The sequence below is a fragment of the Sceloporus occidentalis genome, unplaced genomic scaffold, assembly GCF_023333645.1.
Source record: "Sceloporus occidentalis isolate IW3139 unplaced genomic scaffold, rSceOcc1.0.p SCAF_4, whole genome shotgun sequence".
Lineage (NCBI taxonomy): Eukaryota > Metazoa > Chordata > Lepidosauria > Squamata > Phrynosomatidae > Sceloporus > Sceloporus occidentalis.
In genome coordinates this window covers 162,151,930-162,176,139 of record NW_028316984.1, presented here as the reverse complement: position 1 = coordinate 162,176,139, position 24,210 = coordinate 162,151,930, and the positions used below count along the sequence as shown (strand labels likewise).

Sequence of the window (24,210 nt, the reverse complement as noted above, 5' to 3'; positions counted from 1 at the left end):
TGATTAAAAATTGCTTGGCTCAGTAAGATAAATCTGCCATTTGTGTTATACTGTACTGAAATACCAGTGACAGTGACAGTATTCTTAAAGCCAATGAGGGTTGCTTCCAGAGCACACTTTTAGCCTGCATCAAATATGTCACACTAAGGTGAGGTCTAGACAGTGTAACTTTCTTGTATTTTCCCACCACTGCTTTTACCTTTTATTTACCAGAAACAAATCTGCTTGGGAAGAACGTATTGTATAGAGTTGCCCAATACTTTATGACTAGTGACACCAAGAGTCCAACTTTTAAATTAAAATTTAATTTAGTGAGATTAAATGTTAGCATTTATGAAACAACATAAGATTTGCAAAAGAAAACATGTATATTGGATAGTTATGGAATTCACAAAGCAACTCATTTTAAAAAAAATAAGTAAGTTCTTTATTATCTGTATATTGGATAAAATATAAAATGTAGATTTGCTCAAGTTTGTCTAGCTCGCTGTGACATATCAAAATAAAGTTGGTATGGCTTCTTGCAAAGAATAAGATCCAATTGTCTGATATGTTTCTGAGTATATTCATGGTCAGATAATTTTCTTGATTTGTAGCTTGTATGATGAAAAAAATGCCCACCAATGGCACTACCTTTTTCTGGTGGTGGAACTGTGAGTGTGCTCATGTGAGGCAAGAGGCTATGCTAACATGTCAAGATATTATTTTGTTGAGGAGCCAGACTAAGGCTGCATCACCACTGCAAAAATATTCTAGGTTGACATTACTTTAACTGCCATAGCTCAGTGCTGTGAAATTCTGGGAGTTTTATGAGCCATTTAGCCTTCTCTGTCAGAGAGCTTTGGCGCCACAAGAAACTACAATTCCCAGAATTCAATAGCATTGACCCATGGCAGTGAAAGTGGTGTCAACCTGGATTATTTCTTCAGTGTGAATGAAGCCTTAATGTGCCAACCAACTACTGGGCAGCAGCACTAATGATGGGTGGCACTGGTGGAGTGCCTGTCGGAGACAACGGCAGTGACTCCATAGCTAACAGTTTTAGCACAATAGGCTGTCGCCTCCAGTTGGTTCCAAATAAGGCTAACAGACCACAATGTGCTTTTGGTGTACAATGCAAAGTAAGCTAGTCTGAACATGTTAGTTTGTAGATGGGCGAGAACATGCTCCTGTAGAAGTTATTTTTTAAATGGGAGTGGTTATCATTATAGAATTCTGCTAGATATTTCTTAAGACAAATCCACTTTGCTGGTAAACATTTTGAGAGCTTTCTCTTTATCTTATTTTGAAGTGTTACGCTCTCTTAAGAAAGGTGTGCTCACACACATGCTCACTCTGTCAGGAGCACCTTGATTGTATATTCCTGCGTGGCAGAGGGTTGGATTGGATGGCTCTTGTGGTCTCTTCCAGCTCTATGATTCTATTCTATCTGACTTAATCTTCTTATAGTTGCATGCATTAATTTAATGTTTTTGGATTTCATATCATATATTATTATTTCTTTTCTTTTCTTTTAAACAGAAATAAGAGAGCAATAATGGCAACCTTTCTGGAGTTCATTCAGCAGAATGAAGACAGGGATGGTGTTAGATTCAGCTGGAATGTTTGGCCTTCCAGTCGACTTGAAGCCACAAGAATGGTGGTTCCAGTTGCCTGCTTGTTTACTCCACTGAAAGAACGACCAGACCTGCCACCCATTCAGTATGAGCCAGTCTTGTGCAGTAGAACTACCTGCCGGGCTGTTCTAAATCCATTATGGTAATTGCAATAAATTCTTAATCTTGCTTACATATTGGTACATGCTTATGATTTTTTAAAGTTTTGTTAAATGTTGGTGTAAAAATGTTTCTCATTAAAACCACCTGTCATATTTATTCTGAAGTATGATAGACAAATCTGTTTTGTGATCTTCCCCATAAAAATATAAACATAAACACTCCATTAAAAATAATAAAAAGCATCAGAAATGTCTGTTTTAGCACATGTGGTGCAATGTACACATCTGTGTCTTTTGAACATAACTTAAATGAAGGGTATTTTTTAATTTTTTATTTATATTCAAAAGAGTTGTCAGTTATATATAGTAATGTATATAGCATTAGTCATAGATTTCTATAAAATCTTCCCAAATGCCCAACTATAAATCCATTTGTAAATTTTGTCTGTAGATCATTCTATATAAATGTTGTTAGATCTTCTGTCCATTGACTCACAGGTGGAGAAAATTTATCTTTCCAGTAACAAAGTATTAATCTTTCAGCAGTCAGAAGGGCATGAAAAATCCACTTCTTTTGGACAATTGTTAATTTCCAAAAAACAAGTAAATAATTAAAAAGGACATGAATAGGAAGGAACCAAATTTACTTGTGATTACTTCCCACAGTGTAGCACTCTGGAACTCCAAAACATATCTGTTAAGGAAATGTAGCCACTATGTGACAGCTCCAAAACATGTGTATTAAGGAAGCATCAGTGTATTACATTTCCAACAATTTGCTGACTTAGAAAGCCCTTCTTGAATAGATGTTGTGGTAACCAACATACTTTAAAGAGCAGTTTCTTTATTGTGGTCAATAAGTATTTTCATGTAGCTATTTGTAATGTATTTATTTGTAGTTATCTGTATTTGTTTACTGCTTAGTGTTTCCTTTATATTAATAAATAAATTAAAAAAGAACAATTTCTCCTGAATCAGATGTATTCATAGATCTATAGCCGTACTAGTTATGGATATTAAAACCAATGCCCCTTGATTAGTCAAGTATGCTTCTAAACATTGATAGTGCCTCTGCATATGTCCCTGTTACAGATTTTAAAAAATCAGTTAAATAATTAAAAACAATTCTCACTGTGTAGTATTTTCATTAGAGGTTCACAATGTCCGGGACCCTGGAACTTTAATTTAAAGTGTGGGAGCTCAGTGTTGGCAGTCATGCCATTGCTGATTTTGCCTTCTTTCAGGTACATTTTTAACAAAATTTTTAACAAAATAAAGAAAACGCAGCATGCCTTGCTTGCATTAAAATAAGAACAACAACCACCTGGATCAAGAAACAATCTCACTATCAGGAAAGCAATGGCAAAATAATAAACTGTCACAAAATTAAGTAAATAAAAAAAACCCACCTCAATATTAATTTATCATCCAAAGAGGAAAATACTGTATGTACGATCCTATTAAATAAGTGGAGATGCCTATAAGCTTCCTAACACATCCGTCTGCCCACATACCTGCTTTAAAAGCAAAACCTGTACTGATATGTTGGAAGATACAGGATTTCTTGCATACTAATCCACACATAAAATGCACAAGCATGTATATCTATGAAGCTTGAGGTATTGAGAAGCATGTGTTGGACACAGCCAGTGGGAGGGCAGATTATATCTCCCATTCTTTATCATGCAGTCATCCATAAATATGCAGATTTTTGCAAACTCAGTGTCTACATAGAAGTCCTCTTCATGTAATTCTGTGTAGCTTACTTGCAAATAAGTGCACAAGACATATTTTATGCAGACCTTTTTATTCATGGGGGAGGAGATCAAGTGCAATGGATTTCTTAATATTTAGTGTATTGCTTGATCACTGCTTGATCATTCAATACAATTCTACATGGCTTGGGCCTGAGTTACTTGAGGGAACGCCTCTCCCTACATAATCCGCCCCGCACTCTCAGAACAACAGGCAAATACCAACTGGAATATCCCAGGGTGAGACTGTCCGCAACTCACCAACGAGCATTCACACCTATTGCTCCTACACATTGGAATAAACTCCCTGAAGAGATTCGTCTCAGTCCTTCCCTTGACGTTTTCAAGAAAATGTTGAAAACTCATTTGTTCCGTTTAGCACGCCCTCCTGATCCATCACAGAGAATGTATCTTCCTATCCCCATCCTGTAATGTGAAATGTCTTAGGATGTTTAAGTGTGATTTTGAGATTTTAACTGTTTTTGTATGATGTTTTAACCTAATGTACTTCTGATGGTATTTTATATTGTAAACCCTGTGCTGTATAGATGCTTTGAATTTGTAAACCGCTTTGATCCCAGGAAAAGCGGTATAGAAATAAAGATTTTATTATTTATTATAATTCCTGAGGGACATCAACTACATTAGTGTTGGTGGTCCAATATGCCTGATCAATTGGGGAGGAGTCTCAGCTTCCACCAGTATAATCTTGGGTGGTCTTGAGTGCCCCACCCCTCTCTGTTATCAGGTCTTTGTCAAATGTACTCCCAAATGCATTTCTCTGCAGTAAGTCCCAATAGTTTGCATTATTTTGATTGTGCTTGTAAACCACTTTCTTGGAGATAAAGTCACTAAAATTAGAGGAACTTTTTTCCACAAGGTGCCTCTGACCCAGAGCTCCATGATTTTTTTTACAAATCTGTGTAAAATATTCTAGTCTACTAAAGTGAATGGTAAATTATTTTGGATGGAGGTAAATGGTTTTGGTTTCCTGTACATAGTTGCTAGTTTGATGCCAAAGTGCAGGATCCAACATTGAATATGTATTAGTGGAACAGCAGAATCTAGTAAAAGTGGGAATGGACAGGATCTCTTTCTACTACAACCTCTTGCTCTAGAGTTCTGCAAAACTCTTAAAAATGGAGTCAGTTTTAAGGCCATTCTGAGAGTTTCAGGCAGAAAGAGGTAAGGACAGGTAAAGAAAGTTCTGTTGCACTGGTACTGTACAGTAGTGCTAGAATGACATTGGATTTAGGCCAGAGTGTCTAATTGGTTGTATTTAGCACTTCAAGAACAGCTTCACATGTGCAGTAGCAGTACCCAAAGCTTTAGGGTTGTTTTTTTCTTTTACAGTGTGCTCAAAGACCTCCAAGATTCACATATCCAAATTTTTCTGGTGACAAACTGAGGAAAAATGCATATTAACAGCTTGAAAGAAAACTACTGTACCTTAGTAGCTTGTATTAAAAACTGTTCTGATTTTGTTACAGTATCAGAGTTCTACATCCCCTATCTAACCTGTAGTAGTGTAGGTAACCAGACTACTTTGTTTTACTCTAGTGATCTTTGTTCTTCCACTGCATATGGAAAGGTGTAATATGAATTTTATTTCTTTAAATATTTACATCTCCTTTTTTCAATAGGGATGTTTAAAGTGACTTATGGTACACTAATCATAATAAACCAAATAAATAATTAAGGTACTCTTAACTTTCTGGTTAAATGTAATCTTACTGTTCAGTAAGATAAGAAATAGGGGGGAAAACAAGAAACAGCTAAAGCAGAACGGTTAGAACAGAAAAGTTTTCATAGGTAATGTGGATGCAAATAATGGTGATTTTACTGTGTTCATGTTTGAGCATGAAACTTCCTGGATATATCTGGTCTGCATACATAATTTACTAAAGCATTTTAAATTTTATTTTGTAGCCAGGTGGATTACCGAGCAAAATTATGGGCTTGCAATTTTTGTTACCAGAGAAATCAGGTAAGCTAAAATTTCTATAGACTTGCTTCCTAATAAACATGTTCTAGGATCAAAATAATGAATGGTAACAATATTAACACACATGGGGAAGAATAGACAAATATGAATATAGCTAAATGTGTTTCAAAGTATGTTGTGTGCAATTTTTAAAAAACAATTCAATCACTTTCTCTTTTAGTTTCCTCCTACCTATGCTGGCATATCTGAGATGAACCAGCCTGCAGAACTCTTACCTCAATTTTCTAGTATCGAATATGTAGTACAGGTAACTATTCTGATTACAATCCATGGGACTGTTGAGTCAGGAAAGTAGCAGTTAGGATGGGCTGTGTTGACCAGGATGTCAGCATATTATCCTAATATGTGGAGGTTGTGCTGGCAGCTAGCATTACATTTTCAGAAGCACCTGGCATCCTTTGTTATAATGCAATATAGAGCTGTTGTGTAGCTGAGATATAGAAGAGCGTAGGTATTCCTGATATGAGGTTGTATATATATTCTGGCAGTTTTAGCTAGAAAAGTAGGCATTATGCACCCATTCTAATTGCACTGCTAGGCAGTGCAGCAGTATGCCAAAGATCCTACTGAAGTTCTGTTTGCATAAATCAGTATGTATAATTTTGTCTTGTATCAGAGAAACCCATACATTTTAATTTTGGTAGTAAAATATATGCAGCCACGCTGAAATTGGTTTTGCAGGAATATTTCCCAAATAGCATTTGATTGTCTTTGGACTGGATTGGTTACCTAACAAATATGTTTCATGACTTTCTTTAGTAATAATTCTTCAATGTTATTCCGTTTTATTTAAGCGTGGACCTCAGATGCCTTTGATATTTCTTTATGTTGTTGACACTTGTATGGAAGATGAAGACTTACAAGCTTTGAAGGAATCCATGCAGATGTCACTAAGTCTCCTACCTCCAACTGCTTTGGTGGGGCTTATTACTTTTGGGAGAATGGTGCAAGTTCATGAGCTTGGCTGTGAAGGGATTTCCAAAAGTTATGTCTTCAGAGGGACAAAAGATTTGTCTGCAAAACAGCTTCAGGTAAATATAAAATAAATATAAATGTGGTCTTGCTAACCTTATGATTGCTCTATCTTTGAAGAGGGAAGGAGAAAATCTCCATGCTACTAACCACTGTACAGTTCAGGAATTAGTGAAATATTTCCTTATTTATCTTATTTGCAGATGGATACATTTCTAACTTTTAAGAAATGAAATAGGGCTTTTTTAAAAAAAGGTAGCACATAGGTTGCTTTCTTAATTTACTTGAAAATGTCATTATGGTGGATATGCTGAACATATAGCTGTATTTCATTTCATTTTATAAAATATACTCTTCACAGGAGATGTTAGGACTGACAAAAATGAATGTTTCACAAGTGGGTCGTGGCCCTCAGGTACAGCAACCACCACCATCTAACAGGTATTGAGTTTCTTATTAAAATTATAACTAATTTCATTTGCAGTAACTCCAGTTTTGTGATATAAATAACTACATTTAAGAAATTTAACGTAACTCTTGGTGCCAGTCCTCAGTTTGTCATTGCTGCTATTTCTTCTGTGGTCATTTATTCCATTCTTTTAAGGGGCTGTTTGTAGCCTTTTCTTAGATCTGCACTAGGACTTTTCCAAAGTTTGTTTTAAACTGGAGACTCTATAGAAGCTGAACCCTCTTTATATGGACTGAGGTGCTCCTATAATTTGAGAGTCAAATTTTCTTCTCTGAATTTAAAAAAAAGGCATCATAGAATTATAGTTCAAAGTTGCTATTTCACTGATTCACTATAACTTAGATTTTTTAATGCAGAAGAAGTGAAAGGAACTTGTTATTCAGAAACCCACTTGAGAGTGAGAATAAAATATCGCAATTGTGTTGGGAATTTTCAGAAAATAGTCCAGGAAAAGTTAAACATCATTTGGATACTGTATTTTAAAAACCCACAACAAGAAATATCAAACGTCCTAGTACATGCTATGTAAAAGGATATCTATTTAGCTTACTCTTCTTGCTAACTCCAGATTCTTACAGCCAGTACAGAAAATTGACATGAATCTCACAGATCTTCTGGGTGAACTGCAGCGTGATCCTTGGCCTGTTCCTCAGGGAAAGAGACCTTTGCGGTCTTCTGGAGTGGCTCTTTCTATCGCTGTAGGACTTATAGAGGTAATAGGATCTCTCTTATATTTATATATATATATATGTGTAAAAGCTTATACATTTCCTGTAATTTGGATAAAGGATTACAGATCTTCCTAGCTTTAGAAATTTAATAAGTGTGAGTTAAGTATATCTCTTCAGTTGGGATAGAAAAAAGAAGTTGTTTTGAAGCTTTTTTGATTCAGCTTTTATTGTTTGCAGTTGCAGTAAATTGATCACTACAGTTACCAATTCTAGTTGATTACAGCTGTATCAACATTAATCTTAAGTAGCAGTTACACTGCAATATATTTTAAAAGAGGGATAATGAATTCAAAATATTGTGTTACAGTGTACATTCCCTAATACTGGTGCCCGGATAATGATGTTTATTGGTGGACCAGCAACTCAAGGACCTGGAATGGTTGTAGGGGATGAACTTAAGCTGCCTATTAGATCTTGGCATGACATTGAGAAAGACAATGCCAAATATGTCAAAAAGGGTACTAAGGTAAGAGGACTTGATTTTTAGTTATGTAACTTAAACTGTGTATTCAGTACAGGACATGAATTGTTTGTATATTTATATGGGTTGCCTAGAAAATTTGACTTATAAGACATTTAATAAATAAATCTATAAAAATATTTATTATGTTTCTGTGTCTAGCATTTTGAAGCTCTGGCAAATCGTGCTGCTTCAACGGGTCATGTTATTGACATCTATGCATGTGCACTAGATCAGACTGGTCTCCTGGAGATGAAGTGCTGTCCTAACTACACAGGGTAGGTGATTCCTTGTTAAGGTAATATATCAAGGACTATATGGGAAAACAGTGTTTTCATGTACTTGGGAGTTACTATTGAAATGAGCCTTACCAGGAAAAAAGTTAAATATTGTGTATGTATCAAGTGAGTTTGCATATGTTTACATCACCCTACAGTTTTGTTTTTCCAGGCAGAGTAACTTGTCAAAAAGTGATAGTTTTTCTCCCCACAAGAGGATCCATATCTAATATTTTGTGGGCTTATTTCTCAAAATATTATTTTGAGACCTTTTTATACTGGGCTGCTACTTTAGAGAGCAACCTTAAAGTAAAGTGCAGAGGAGCACTGCTGTAGAATGATGTATCTGGAAATGTGTGATATGTGTGCTGTATCAGATTGCATGGTTACAGTTGTCTCAGAAAAGTATTTCAATAAGCACCTTCCCGTGGATCATTTAGAGCCAGAGCTTGGAAGTAACAAGTTTCAGGACATACATAGTTATCTGTAAGGCATATGATTATCTGTATGTTTACTTGGAAGTAAATTCCTCCTTAGTGCGGTAGGACTCATCGTCAAGCAAATCAATATGCAAGTAAATTTTTTGTTATTGTTGTTAATTGCTGTGAAGTCAACTTCAGCTTATGGTGATCCTAGGAATGAGAGACCTGCAAGTCACCCTGTCATCAGCTGGTCTGCTCAGGTCTTGCATTTAATGTGGTCTTCCTCTTTTGCTGCTGCCTTCTACCTTACCAAGCATTATTGTTTCTTCTCGTTAGTCATGCCTTTTTATGATAGGTCCAAAATACAACAGTATCAGTTTAGCCATCTTAACTTCTAGGGAGAGTTCAGGCTTGATTTGCTCTTGGACCCATTTATTTGTTTTTTTTAATAGTCCATGGTATCTGTAGAATTCTTCTCTAGCACCATATTTCACATGAGTTGATTTTCTTCCTATCATTCTTTACTGTCCAGCTTTCACAACCATACATAGAAATTGGAAATACAGTGGCATGGACAATCCATGCCCCCAAGCCATGTTGAAGCAGGCTGAAGCTGCCGGTCTGTTCTGGCCCTCAGTTTCTCTGTATTCTGTCCTGATGGTAGCCTATTGTCCTAAGCACTGGAATATATGTTAAGCATTTCCAATCTGTGGGCCATTTTTTATTTTCCGTATTTGTTGACAGATTTTAATTAGAATTAGGGTAGATTCTGTTTCTGTAGCTTGAAGCAGCTCTATTGGTATGCCATCTGTTCCTGATAAATTTATTTCTCTCAAGTGCCCTGAATTGCCTGAAGTGCCTAATTCACTTTGTAATATGGGTGGTTCATCTTCAAATGGTTCTTCATTTTTGTAGGTTTCCGGGCAATGTGGCCACGTTCTAGAAGTTATTACTGATGTTTCACCTGTATCTGTAGCTGGCATCTTCGGAGTCACCCTCCGAAGATGCCAGCCACTGATGCAGGTGAAACGGCAGGAATAAATTCTTCTAGAATGCAGCCACATAGCCAGGGAGATCCACAGAAAACTATGGGCGCTGGCTGTGAAAGCCTTTGACTGCACAAAATGGTTCTTCCTTTAATGAATTTGTCATGCTTTCATCTATTTTATATAATTCATTGTATTGTTTCCATTACCTTTTTATTTATACTTGCTCATGTAATGTGTTCTTCTGCAACATTGTAGATCATATCCTCTCCTTGATTTCTCAGATCTTATGAAAGATTTGTTCTTTATTTTTGGTGTCACCTTATATTTCTCTACATTAATTATTATAGTAGTTCTCCTTTGTCAATATGCACAGGTTGCTGAACAGCTGTATTCAGGGTTCTGACCCTGCTTCTGTCACCTTTTACTTTTCCTTCTTGTGTTTGAAGAGTTTTCATCTGTCATCCATAGAGGCTTCTCTTTCTTTTTGGCTGTAGATATTGTCTTTTTACATTTCTCCCTGACAGTGTCTCTCACTTCTGTAGAGTTCTTCTGGCTTTTTGTCAATTAGGCTTAATAGTGCAAATCTCTAGGTTGGAATTTGGCATGATGGTTGGTTTAGTGTTCTTCTTTAGCTTGATTCTAAATTTTTCTCTTAGTTGTTTATGGTCTGTACCAAAATCTGTTCCTGGTCTTGGTCTTACAGAGAGAAGGGAGCAACTCCATTGTTTGCTTCCAGTTACGTATCCTATTTGGGTGATGCCCATGTATATAACAAGCCCTATTTTAGTGTGTGGTTAATTTTCTCCTGGACTCCAGCATAGAAACTTTCAATTTCTGCTTCTGCCTCTGTAGTTGGAGCATAAACTTGGATTAAGGTTGTACTGATGCCTTTTCCTTGAAGTCTTATTGATATGATTTGGTCAGACTTTGCATTATATCCTTTAACTGCTCTTGCTACATCTCTCCTCGTTGTAAATGCCACCCCATTTCTTCTTGGATTTTCATTTCTTGAGTTCAATTTCACTGTGCAATTATCTGACTAAAAATGTCCCATTTCTGGCCACTTTAACTTGCTCAGTGCAAGTAATGTGATGCTTATATATTCTGTTTCTTGTTTTCCTGTTTCATTCTTCTTACATTCCATGTTCTTATAATATGCGTTATGCAGCTTTGAACTTTTTGAACATTTTTCTGTCTTATGATTTCTTTATTCTTTATTAGTTCATTATTTCCTGCTCTATAGTAAAAGATGTCACAGTGAGGTATAAACAGGAAAATGACAATTTGATATAGTCTGAAACAATATACATAATAACTGTGATAACTAATCACAATACTGTATAGGCTAAAAAAGAAAAAAAATGCCCCTTTTTTATTCTAACTCATTTTCTCAAAAGCATTATACCAGGTTTGAAATTGCTCTTCTGTTTGAAAGCGGAATATTTCTGCGGAATGTTAAGTAATTTTAAAAATAATTAACACTTTCAGCATTTGTGTTCCCTTGAACTTTGCTGCTTGCACATGCTGGTAATTCAGTCAAACCTTCATGCATCTAATGAAATGGTCTGCAGTCTGTGAAAGCTTAATCCATACTAAACGTGTTCATCTCCAAAATGCCATAAGACTGTTTGTTGCCTTTACAAATTAAAGCGGTGGTGGTGGTGGTGGTGATGATGATGCTGATCATCAGCATATATTTAATGCTCTGAATTGTTATCTTCAAGATTTGTTACTGATGTGATATATAGTGGGTTTCCTGAATGCTATAGCAACTGAACAGCATTGTAAACGGACGTATGACAGACATTAAAAATTGGCCCAGAAAAGTGTAGTTGATGCATAATAATGCAGTTCTTTGTGTGTCTACTGAGAAAAAAGTTCCACAGAGTTCAGCGAGGCTTATAGAAAAATATAGATATAGAATTTTGATTTAGCGAAACTAGCATGGTATTGTATTGCTATTTATTTATAGCCTGCCTTTCCCCTCAAAGTTGAGACCCATGTTTGCTAGTTTTAAAAAAAAATAGAAGTACAACAATGTAATAGAAAAAATAATAATATAAAATCATATTTACAATGCTATTAAACTGTCTATAGAATTAAAACATGTTCCTTTAAAAATGAAGGATAAAAGTAATACTGTATAGTATACTAAGGCGGGTTACAGACCGCCCATTTGGGACGGGCTGTACCTGCCCCTTTCCCCAGTGTATCGGGGCCTCAGTGGCAAGAACGGCAGCCGCTGAGGCCCTGATCCGCCGCTTTTCAGGCTGCGGGGAAGCGGCGTTTTGCCACTTCCCCGCAGCCTGAAAAGGGGTGTCCTTGGGGCTTCAAGCCCCAAGGACACCCCGCGGCGGCGGGGAGGAGGAGAAAGGGGCTGCTTGGCCCCTTTCTCCCTTGCTTCGCTGGGCGCAGCCGTCTGAAGGCTGCACCCAGCGACGCAAAGTGGCGCCGCAAACTATTGTAAATGGAGCTCCTTCCTGGTCCGCGAAAAGGGTGCACTAAGCGCCCTGGCACGGACCGACGACGTCACGTTCACACTGCCCTGTATAGAGGCAGCGCGGTCGTGACGTCGTCATGCCGGCCCCCATGTGGAAGGGGAGCCACCATTTTGTACGGACTCAGTCCGTACTAGGGTTAGGGGGGGTGCGGAAGCACCGCACCTTCCTAACCCTAGTACAGACTGACTCTGTACTTTCATGGTGGTGTATAACCCGCCTATGAAAATACTTTTCTTGTAAACTGGTTCTCAAAAACCGTTCAAATTAAAATACCTTCAAGAGATAGCAAGGAGGGAGCCATCCTAGCTTCCTTTGGAAGGGATTTCCAGCGCCTGGGAGCAGCCACTGAGATAGCTGGCCCTCTCTTGCCTTCCCAACACATGTTCCTGTTAGAGCAGGGGTAGGTAACCTTTTTGAGCCGGGGGCTGGGTTGCTGTCCCTCAGACAACTGGGGGGCCGAAGCCAAAAAATAAATAATTAAATAATTAAAAATTAATTAATTAAATAAATAAACCGGGACAAATGTAGGACAAAATTTTCAAATGGAGGACACTTTTCTCTAAAAAATGGAGGACACGCGAAAAAATTTGCTGATTTTTAAAAAAAATGTTAAGATAAATGCATGTTTCTGAGGCTTCTATAGACAATTGCCCCACCATGCCCCTTGCGCGAGAGGCCAAAGGCCCCGGCGGCAATTGGCGGCAGGACCGGGCTGGGGCCGGTCCCAAGGCCTCGCCGGGCCGCAGGTTGCCTACCCCTGTGTTAGAGTGATTGAGAGAAGCTATTTTGATTTAACATATTTAACTTTCTCTGAATTGGAATAATTGGCTTGAATGCTTAGAAGACTGCAAAGGGGTTGGTGGTGGAAGGTCTCTTTCCCCTTCTTTGTTGTTGTGACAGCTTCCTGAAATCTCCAGCCTTTCCTGAAGGTTGGGAGCCCTTGTTGTGAAGGATGTGGATTGTGCCTTCAGGGGCTTAAGAAGAAGGGGCAGTCTTGCTAAAAATGGGCAGAGTAACAGTTCCCACTTACAGCAAGTTACTCTGTCCAGCTTTTGGCAAGCCCCTCAGCATCCCTTGTGACAGCTTTCTTTCTTAGGATGGCTCTGCAGTCCTTCATGAAGGCTTTTGAGGGGGCTGCCAGGGGATTGGGGATGGTGGTAGTGAAAGTTATCCCTCTTCTGTTGTTAAGTATAAGCCTTTTATATTAAATCTAATCTGTTGTGAAATAGAAACCTTAGTGTTTGAATAGTTCTTCAATTCTGGTGGTAGCATTTTATAACTATGCTTTTTATGTTCATGACTGAGCAGAAAAAGTGTCAGCATGCCAGTGAATATGACACTTGTTTCCATAAACTGAAGCAGTATTTTTTTAAAATGTGTTGGCGACTTGTGAACACAGGGCACACATGAGTAATATCATAAAGAAGCATTATGGAATGGTGATATAGAGGTCTTCACAGGAACAAGTATGAGAACTTGTAGAAGTAGGCCATCTGACAATTTAATGAAAAGCCCTGAACTGCAGCATAACTGCTTTTTGATGCTTTAGCTATTTGTGTATCTTACATGGTGGTGGTTTTTTTGTTTTTTTTGGTGATCTTCATGTAGGGGTTACATGGTAATGGGAGATTCATTCAATACATCCTTGTTCAAACAAACCTTTCAGCGTGTGTTTACCAAAGATGTGCAGGGGCAATTCAAGATGGGATTTGGAGGCACCTTAGAAATTAAGGTAAGATTTGGTATTACTATACTTCTTTTTAAAATATCAGCTGTTCCACATCACAACAAAGCTGTTGTAGTAAAATATTTAATATTTCTATAAGTAAGTCACCATTTCAGTTCAGTCCTTTAGTCTGAGATTTTAATGTGAAAATAAGCTTTTGAATTTAGAGTGACTATGATCTTGCATTTATTGCTTGGCAGGAGTATAGTTCTTATTTCCACTGTCTAATTTACACAGCAGGTAACTAGGTGTCTTTTTTGTCACTGCAGATATAGGTCATCTTCTAGCATTCTATGGAATATAGCTGTGTACACATATTTCCCTCTTTGCAACAGCTCGTTTTTGGATGTTCTGCTGTTTTGACAGATTTTAAAGATAGTCATAAACTGCACTTTTGACTCCTGCTCTGCTCTTTTAACAACTGTTGCTTTTCTCTCTCTCAATGAACTAAACTCCCCCCCCCCCCCAATTGACCTGGTGCCATCTATTGTTCAGTCTTGCATTTGCAAACTAAGAAAAGACTGGGTTCCGCTTCCGATTCAGCTTCTTGACAGTCCTCCGATTCCTAACCTGTCAGATAAGCAAGGGCTTCCTGTATGATATATTCCGTTCACACTACAGTCAGCCTTTCTTATACATGGATTTTTTATACACAGATTCAAGCATCTACAGTTTAAAAATGTTCAAAAAAAGTATAAATTTCAAATATCAAACCTTGATTTTCCATTTTTTATAAGGGACACCATTTTGCTATGTCATTATATTTAATGGGACTTGAGCATCCACGGATTTTGTTATACATGGGGCATCTTGGAACCAAACCCCAGCCTATAACAAGGGTCCACTGTACTTGTAGTATGTTTAATAAAAAGCTTGCTTTGTTGCTGGAACACAGAAACAGTACTGTAGACGTTATATAATTTCCTCCTATCAGTATAACACTTGGGCAGCAGAACATGAGATCAAGATTATAGTATGATGTATATTTCATCTATATGCTTTGCTCCTGGAAGCACACTTTGAGAAGTGAGCTAATGTCAGAGAGGAGATGTGGTTTAGAGGAGCTACACACATGTTTTGTAGACAGGTTCAGATCTAATTTCTATAATCTCTCCAGAAATCCCCCTGTAGAGCAAGGGGTAGGAAACATATGGCCTTCTAGATGTTGGTCTGCAACTACCATCATTTTTCAGCATTGGCTATGCTGGTGATGTCTGACAGTAGTTGCTGTCCCACAGCATTTGGTTGACTATTTGTTCTTCTGCTATAGAAACAAAAGCACTTAACAGAGGAAGTACTAGGCTGGATGGACCAATAATGTGCCAGCAAAGTGCTTAACTCAGTTTAACAGCTTTGTAGATTTCAGTCTACAAAATTATAGGGCTCTAAGGGACTTTGCAGGTATTCTAGATCAGATTCCTACTGTAAGAGATTGTTCATTATTCTCTTCCCTGAAGAGAAAAAATGCCTCAAAAACTGAATAGCATGCAACAAATGTTTGGAAGGACTAGGGTATATAAATAACAGAACTGCTTTTAATGGAAGTAACATATTTAATAAGGAGTACATTGAGGATATTTGGTTGACCCACTCAGTAGTTCAAGGCTGCAGTTCTGTATTCATTTAGAGAGAGTAATGAACTCAAAGGACATTGAGTAGGCATTTATAGGATTGCATCATATGGAGTCCTAATCTGGCACAAATACAAGATCATGGAAGGAATTTAACTCCAGCTCTGGAAGCTCTGGACCATTAAAGAATGTTGTGATTTATGCAAGAATGGGTTTGAGAAGAGGAATGACAATCAGTTGTTGTCCAGCAGTATCCTAGAAGCTGTTTTGCTAAAAGAAAAGCTGGCTAATTTACCGTATTTTCTAGCGTATAAGACGACTTTCTAACCCTGAAAAATCTTCTCAAATGTTGGGGGGGGGGGGATTTTATACACCAGGTGCAGAAACTTCCGAGCTAGACTGGTCACCACATATGGTGGGGGGAGCTGAAAAACGGCCCCGGAGCTCTGCTCTGGGCCCCACAACAAACTCCAACTCCCAGAATTCCATAGCAAAGAGCCAGACCTAGAGTTAACGCGCTGCCAAACCTCTTTATTTCTCCAGTGTGGATGCAGCCATAGTTCTCCTCCTCCTCTGTCTCCCCCTGGATCCCATCCTCCATTTCATGCTCCTATGCTCCTTGGGTTCACAGCAGCAGCGGAGCAATGCAAAGCTTGCAGCTGCACCATTTTGCAAGCAAGGCAAAGCAATGCAAGGCAATGGGGAAAGCGGAGCCAAAGCCTCTCCAAATGGGGCTGGGGCCGGAGGGGAGCCTCCTTTTTTCCCCTGCCAGGTCCTGAAAGGGGGGTAAAAAAAAAAAGAAGCCTGGCTTTCTTTCTTTCTTTGTCTTAAAGTATCCTCCTGTGACCCTTCTCTCACTCACTCACATAGAAGGAAAACCAAGAGATAGGGAAAGGGGGGAAAGGGGGGGGGGAAAGGGTGGATCTTTTATTTTTAAGCCCCAGAGTGAGTTTTGTGGTGCTGCAAGGACCCACCTCAATGGCGCGAAATGAGGATTTTGCACTAGAAAGGGAGGAAACGAAGGCTGCATCCACACGGGGGAAATAACCCAGTTTGGTACCGCTTTAACTGCCCTGGCTCAAGGCTATGGAACTCTGGGAGTTGGAGTTTGTTGTGGGGTCCACTCTGGGCCCACAACAAACTCCAACTCCCAGAATTTCATAGCCTTGAGCCAGAAAAGAGTTAAAGTGGTGCCAAACCAGTTAATTTCTCCAGTGTGGATGCAGCCCAAGTGTGCTGAGGGGAAAAAGACCCCCCTCTCTGAGGCATCTCCTAGCCTTAACATGTGTTGGAAGAGGGGTAGTCTTATATGCCAAATATATGCCAAACTCTAACTTTTAAATGGAAAAGTTGGGGGTCGTCTTATACACCCAGTCGTCTTATACACCGGAAAATACGGTAGTTCCATATTGAATAGACTGCATCAGTTTCCTTTATCCCAGCTATTGCTTGTTAGCACTGCTGTTACTGGAAAACTGGGTTTATAGGTATGGCAGGCTATAAGATAATCTACATTTTGTAGGAATATGTTCATTTTATTATTCTTTATTTTGTTATGTAATTTGTGTAGACCTCAAGAGAAATCAAGATATCTGGAGCTATTGGACCTTGTGTATCACTCAATTCTAAAGGGCCTTGTGTATCAGAAAATGTAAGTTGACTAATCACAATTTTATTACTTGAACATACAATCTGTGTCTTTTCATATATGAAATGTGTTGTGATAGGTCCCCTCTCCATGATGGCTCTGCAGTTCTAATCCTTGGGCTCCTGTCACTCTCTTTGTCCTCTTTCCTTTCAAGATACTTCCCTGGATCAGGTACTTGGATCTCAAGATGATCCTTATATGGCCCAGTGGATGTGTTGTTTTGTGGAGTTCACTGTAGAAAGCATGACCAGACTGATTAGCAGAACTTAACAGGAAGAGCCAAACACAGTTAAAAAAAGAATAAATAAGCAGAAGTTTATTAAGACGTGTTTAGATCACACGTTAACCCCTGAACTATTTAATCATTCAGAGCTTTTCAAAATCCTATTTGGTTCTTCCCCCTGGGTGACTGTCCTATCTCTGTTACAGCTTTTTTCTGTTTCTAAGCCATCTTTTCCTCATATGTCTTCTGTCAGAGACAAGCCTCAGTTTTGTATATAGTCAGTCTTCCATATCCATGGATTCTTTATCCATGGCTTCAACCATCCATGGTTTGAAAATATGCAAAAATATATAAATTCTAAAAAGCAAACCTTGATTTTGCCATTTTATATAAGGGACACCATTTTACTACACCATTGTATATAATGGCATTTGGGCATTCATTAATTTTAGTATCTACGGGAGGTCCTGGACTCAAACCCCAGTAGATACCAAGGGTCCGCTGTACTTTCTCATCCACAGGTCCCACCTCTGTCACAGCATTCCCTGAGCTTTGATTGGCTGGTACCAGTCAACCTTGCCCAGCTCCTCCCTTTAGAAGTGTGCTATAGAAATTATTCTGCTGGTCAAATCACCTTCAGTCCTAGTTTAGGAAAAAGGCAGGTGTAGCACAGTAACACAGTGCACTACAGTACAATACAGCATTATTCTTAAGATCCTGTATGAATTATTATGAACATGTTTTTATTTTCAAATGCACAGTTTCCCAAAGTTTTGCTTTTTGTCCTTCAAACTTCAAGTCACCAGTGAGTTCTTTGGCTGATTTACAAAACCTGATACCTTCTTAATCAAACCTTTCTCTTATTTAAAATCTACTAGATACTGCTATTTTCCTGAATTTTGTCATTGCAGTGTTATGTAGGTGATTACTGTACATTGTATTATTATAGCAAAAACCCTATGTCTCTACAGACTATTTGTTGTTGAGTCCCTTCAAGTCATTTTCGACTTAGAGTTGCCATGTCACAGGATTTTCTGGGACTGAGAGTGTGTGACTTACCCAGGGTCACTCAATGGGTTTTCATGGTCAAGCAGGGAATTGAGCTCACCATACTTGCTCTCCTATAGACTATCAGTTTGGCCATCCAGTGGCTTAAGATATGTATGTGTTTGTATAAACTATACAGACACATATTTATCTTAAGCCATTGGATTGCCAAACTGACAAATACATTGTTTAGGAATAAGAGACTTTAGAGGTTAGAAAATAAGGATGAGCCTCAAAAGTTTATTTGACTCCTTGTGATGCTTCCTGGGTACACCACCACATAATTACTAATTATATCACCATCTAGCAGGAGAGCTATGTATTTTTTAATGTGTGCTAGTAACATCTTACTTAGTGACAGTATATTTGCCCAGTGTTTTGCTTGCTTTTAACCTCTGCCATAAAATGGCATTCTCTCTCGCCTTCTTAGGGTACCCTAAATACATCTGATGAAGTGACCCTCCAGTGTATAAAAATCCATGCTACCTTAAAATTTTTGCCAGCATAGTGTAGTTTTTGAGTATTGGACTATGACTCTGGAGACTAGGGTTTGATTCCTTACTCAGCCATGAAACCCACTGGGTGACCTTGGGCAAGTCACACTATCTCAGCCTTAGGGGAAGACAATAGCAAACATCCTCTGAATAAATCTTACCAAGAAAACCCCATTATAGGTTCACTTTAGGGTTGCCATAAGTCAATAATGACATGAAGGCACACAACAAGAAAAAAGAAGTTTCTGTTAGAGAAAAAGATCTTTGGGATGGTTGATGTCTCTTGTTACCGGTGGTTCTGGACTGGTACCAACTGGAACAGATGCAGTCTTCTCAGCTACTCAATATCAAAGTAACTTCCACACAGATTTTCACTCAAATGAGGGTTTATTAACTTTGTTGCTATTTACACAATGCACAAGAAGCTACTATACATCTATTCTCTTTCAGAGTCCATGCTAGAAGCTCAAATGTGACATCAGTCTTTGTTCTCACAAAAGATCAACCTTCCCACCAAGTGGACACACCTCTTTCCCATGAAGTCACCATACTACACAAGACCATAACAATAATACATTTTGTTTATATTATGTCTCAGGCAATGTCCTTGAAGACTTGTTCTTCCAGGCCTAGGCTTTCTGGCCTGCAACAGGAGCCATTTTAAACCTTAGTTAACCATTGACACATCTGAACATTTTCAATACAATTTAGAAATATATTTTAACAGTTTCATCTGATGAAGTGACCTCCAGTGTGTAAAAATCCATGCTACCTTTAATTTTTTTTTAAAAATTACACGTGTTGCAAGTTCTTGTTATGTGATATTAATGTGCCAGTCCTAGGAATTCTTAATTGGGAAAAATAGCCATCTAAATGTATAAGCATTAGATTGAATGTGCATTGGAACTGAGTGTAATAGAACTACCCCCTGGAACCTGTATAAGGAGGCAGCCCTTGCCACACAAGTTTTTAAAAAGTAAATCTTGTAACTTCCTTCTCTTTTCTTCCTTCTGATCTCAGTGGTGAGCAACTGCTGCTAATTGTGTTATCTCATTACAGAGAGCAATGAACAATCTGTAACAAGAAATAAATTTGTTTATTTAAATTACCGAATCAGGGGCTTACAATAGTAATTGTCACAAATCTTAAAGTTGTGTTTGTGTTTAGTAAGATGTATTCTTTATTGAAACGTTGTTTATATTTCCCTCCCAGGAAATAGGAACAGGAGGTACTTGTCAGTGGAAGATATGTGGACTTAATCCTAGCACAACTTTAGGATTGTATTTTGAAGTGGTTAATCAGGTAAGAGAAAAATCTGATAGTACACTTTGTTCAGAACAAAATAAAGGATTGTATTACATTCTTATGACTTTATTTTTAAGAGCTCCAACAAATACAAGAGTTTTTATTTTCTGTGACGATAATCTGATATTCATTTGTGATACTGTTCCAATGGATGCATTTGCTTTAGTTTTTAATGTTTGGAGAGAAGTAAAAGATGCTTGATGAGGTTATATGGAGCACATAGTAAGAGTCCCAGATCCTAATTATGCCAAGCCTGATTTTAATTTTCAAAATTTGCCATATTAATATTAGTAGTTTGCTTCTTGAAGTGTTCTTTCTTGGAATCTGCTCCAGTTTGGGATTAAATTAGAATTGAAGCTGGGGAGCCATTTTACTGACTGACCTTTCATATAGAAGTTTGCACACCATGCAACATTTCTCAGACTAATTTCTAACAGATGATTTTCTAATTTTAAAAAAGTTTGCTAATGATGAGGATCTAAATGTAATGATCATTCTGAACAATGGTTTTATGATTTTGTTTAATTTAATCTTCTGGCTTTTCCCATTTCAAAACAGCACAATGCTCCAATTCCTCAGGGTGGACGAGGTGCCATCCAGTTTGTAACTCAGTACCAGCATTCAAGTGGACAGAGACGTATTAGAGTCACTACTATCGCCAGAAAGTAAGTCTTAGTTTCTGATATATTGATCTAGAGTTCTGTGTAATATCCACACAGTTTAATATATGCTTTCAGCATATATTATGTTTTAGTCTATTAAGTTACTTTATATTATATTGAGCAAAGCCATGACTGTAAGGTCCCTTAGGGTCTTTTGCTGTGTTTGAGAGAACTTCTAATAAAACAGTTTATTGCTTGCACATTAAGACAAAATTAGAAGTACTTACAATTAATACGTGCTAATTTTTTTTAAAAAAACCCATTAAGTCACAAGAATTAGAGATGCCACATGAAGTGACCCTTTTTGGGTGTTATTTCCTTTAGGGAAGCCTGAATTATTCGTGGTACAGTGTTCAGACAGGGTCTACAAGAATCCTTCTATTTGCTTTGCAATGTACTTCCTCAGTATTTGACCCTAAATTTGCATGAAGGAATGTGTTTTTTTAAAAAATAGACTTGGGAAAGTAATATGGACTTGGAATTGTCTGCTGTTGAATTGCTAAAGTCTTTGCTAATTTTTAAGAGAAAAATAAGACATTATTATTATTATTATTTTGTAGTTGGGCAGATGCTCAGACACAGATTCAAAACATCGCTGCTTCTTTTGACCAAGAGGCAGCTGCCATTCTTATGGCCAGACTAGCTGTGTATCGGGCTGAGACAGAGGAAGGGCCTGATGTCCTTCGATGGTTGGACAGACAACTTATCAGATTGGTAAGACCTTCAGAATGCTTTAAAATTCCCTTGTAAGCTTAGTTCTGTTCAGTGCTGCTAATCACCTATTTAGAATTGTACTCAGGATAGATAAAAACTGGGTTTTCAACATGTACCCTCTATTCCTTACCTAAAACAGACAAATGCAGAAAGGAAGAACCAAACTGGAAGACACTGTGTGTATGTATATGAAGGCAAGTGCTGGGTTGGATCTTGCTCACAGAAAGCATCCCCCAGCATCCATTGATGGAAGTATGAGAGGTGTTTGTTTTTGGCTAAACCCCCTTCCTGCTTGAACCACTGTTGAAATCTTTAGGCGTTTTGATGGACCTTCTCAAACATCATGGGAGCTGACTGTGGGTTTCAGGGGAGAGATGAAAATAAAAATTACTTTCTTTCCCACTTTTCCATGAGCTTTTTGCTGGATCAAAGGCCCTTGTACTCATGGAAAGTCTCCCATCTATGAGGGGGAAGGTAAATATGTAATCCAGCTCATTTGGGATTACTGGCATTGTAAACACTGTATCCTGCTTTTCCTGCTATCTTTTTCTATATGTGTCCAGTGGCACTTCTGGCCATGTGTATAGGTGAAATATAGCTCTCAGATAGGAACCAATTTAAATGACAAAAACTCCTTTAGATTTGAACATCATAAGGGTCATGCATGACACGATGCCATTTGTGCAACTAGCAACTGGGCAAATGACTATTTTTAAAAGTCAGTAGCTGTTGAATATATGCTCCTCCAATATGGCTGGGAACACTGTTTTTTTAACCCTTTATCTCCTTCTGCAGTCCTGATTTGGCTTCTGTATAAGTGTTGAAGTTTGTCTTTCTGACTTTCAGTGCCTGCTGTTTGTAGAGGAAAGATAACCCTCATTAATGCCAATGAAAACTTTCCTTACATTCCAAATAAGCGTATGGCTCCTGATCTGAAATGGCTCCTTGGGCATATACGTTTCTTAAAATGGGTGGTGAAATGTGGATTCTCCAGGTATTGTAGGGCTGCTGTTCTCATCGGTTCCAGGCACATAGGCAGTTGTTAAGAGAGTTGTAATCCAACAGTATGAACAGTATTTCTGAAAATGTTGTGACAATAGCAAAAGTATTATACTGAGAACTTGATTTTTTAAAAATTTCAGTGTCAGAAATTTGGAGAGTACCACAAGGATGATCCAAGCTCCTTCAGATTTTCAGAAACATTCTCCCTTTATCCACAGGTAGGAAGGAATTGAAATAGATAACATTCATATTAAATTTGAATCCTTTCTTCATTGTATAATGTCCTAAATGCCCTTAATGGATATAAAAATGGGTTGTATCTTTTTTTAAAAACGCAATTAAGAATTAAAGTTGGGATTTATAATGCAGTTACATAGTATTTCTTAGCATCACTTTTCACCTTCTGTCTTGCTCACTTTTTCTGATTGTGTACTTTCAAAGGATCTGTGCAGTTTCTGGTTTTGTGTTTGTTCTTTGCCAGTACAGACCAATCCAGACATTGGTCATTAAAGTTATGGTACTAATGCAGGTTGCCCTTGTACTTTCTTCAGGGTCAGGACAGTTACAGAGAATGCTTTCACCCAAATAAAAAGCGTCATGGCAAGTTGCTTTGTGCAGTTCTATTTAAGTATAATATATTCTTGGTTTCCCATCTTTCATTGTGTTCTTGTAAAAGAAACTGAATTTATTGCAAATCTAGAGCAATGTGATAATTTTAAAGTAGGGGTGAGAATCATGCAGCCCTCCAAAAGACATTGGACTGCAACTCCCAGCATTCCTGATCACTGGCTATGCTGGCTGGGCTGCTGGGGATTGTAGTGAAGCACTGGGAAGGCTGTGTAATTCCCAAAGCTGTTTTGAATGTTTTCTTGTTACCACATCATCTTATTAATTTTCTTTTGTCATAATTTGATGACTTGATTTTTGTAATCCTAGGGCAATTACAAATTGAACAAAGAAAGAAAATAAAGTTTGGGAAGCTTTTGATAGATTAAACCAACTACCCAGATGAAGCATATGAATCCAGGTTTAACAAAACCTTACATAGAGGGGAAACAGAGGGGGAGGATGGGGCGGCTTGAAGCTGCTCCTTCCGAAGATGGATTGGGGCTGTGGCATCAACACGCTGTGGCCCCAATCTGTCTTGAACCTGGCCCAAAAAGAACTACAAAGATCTGTTCCTTTTTGGACTGTAGAAAAGCCTCCTTTAGCGGCTGTGCCACAACCCCATGGTGGCTTCAAGACACTCTGGCGGTGTGTGGTGTCTGAATGTCACACTGCCAGAGCATCTTGAAGCTGGCCATGTCTGGGCAGCCGCCCAACTTCCATGCATCATGTAAATGCTGTGTTCTGATGATGCCCTGAAGGTGTCTTCTAAGGGCTGTCTGTTCCATCCCATAGTTACCTTAGTGATATTTTTCAGGACAGATTGAGAGTGGAATTTCTACTATAAATGTTATTAGTTACTGTCTAAAGCTTGGGCGTGTTTTTAAGTGTGTTTAAAGGAACTAGTGGAAATG

General features: G+C 38.1%; 1 protein-coding gene across 4 annotated transcripts in view; it reads left to right on the top strand.

Annotated features, from left to right (window-relative positions):
- Nucleotides 1-24,210, top strand: part of SEC23A (SEC23 homolog A, COPII component) — a 36,656-nt gene that overhangs the window by 3,572 nt on the left and 8,874 nt on the right. For 3 of the 4 annotated variants that reach the window (XM_089522145.1, XM_089522146.1, XM_089522147.1), the window contains exons 2-15: nt 1,522-1,758; nt 5,401-5,458; nt 5,637-5,723; nt 6,271-6,507; nt 6,810-6,889; nt 7,486-7,630; nt 7,956-8,114; nt 8,271-8,386; nt 13,907-14,030; nt 17,166-17,246; nt 20,220-20,309; nt 20,871-20,977; nt 21,535-21,688; nt 22,831-22,908. In XM_089522145.1, coding sequence (XP_089378271.1) covers nt 1,538-1,758; nt 5,401-5,458; nt 5,637-5,723; nt 6,271-6,507; nt 6,810-6,889; nt 7,486-7,630; nt 7,956-8,114; nt 8,271-8,386; nt 13,907-14,030; nt 17,166-17,246; nt 20,220-20,309; nt 20,871-20,977; nt 21,535-21,688; nt 22,831-22,908 — 1,737 coding nt within the window. In that variant the 5' untranslated portion in view covers nt 1,522-1,537. Of the gene's footprint in view, nt 1-1,521; nt 1,759-5,400; nt 5,459-5,636; nt 5,724-6,270; nt 6,508-6,809; nt 6,890-7,485; nt 7,631-7,955; nt 8,115-8,270; nt 8,387-13,906; nt 14,031-17,165; nt 17,247-20,219; nt 20,310-20,870; nt 20,978-21,534; nt 21,689-22,830; nt 22,909-24,210 lie in introns of those variants that run through there. The other variant, XM_089522148.1, reaches the window with a different exon arrangement.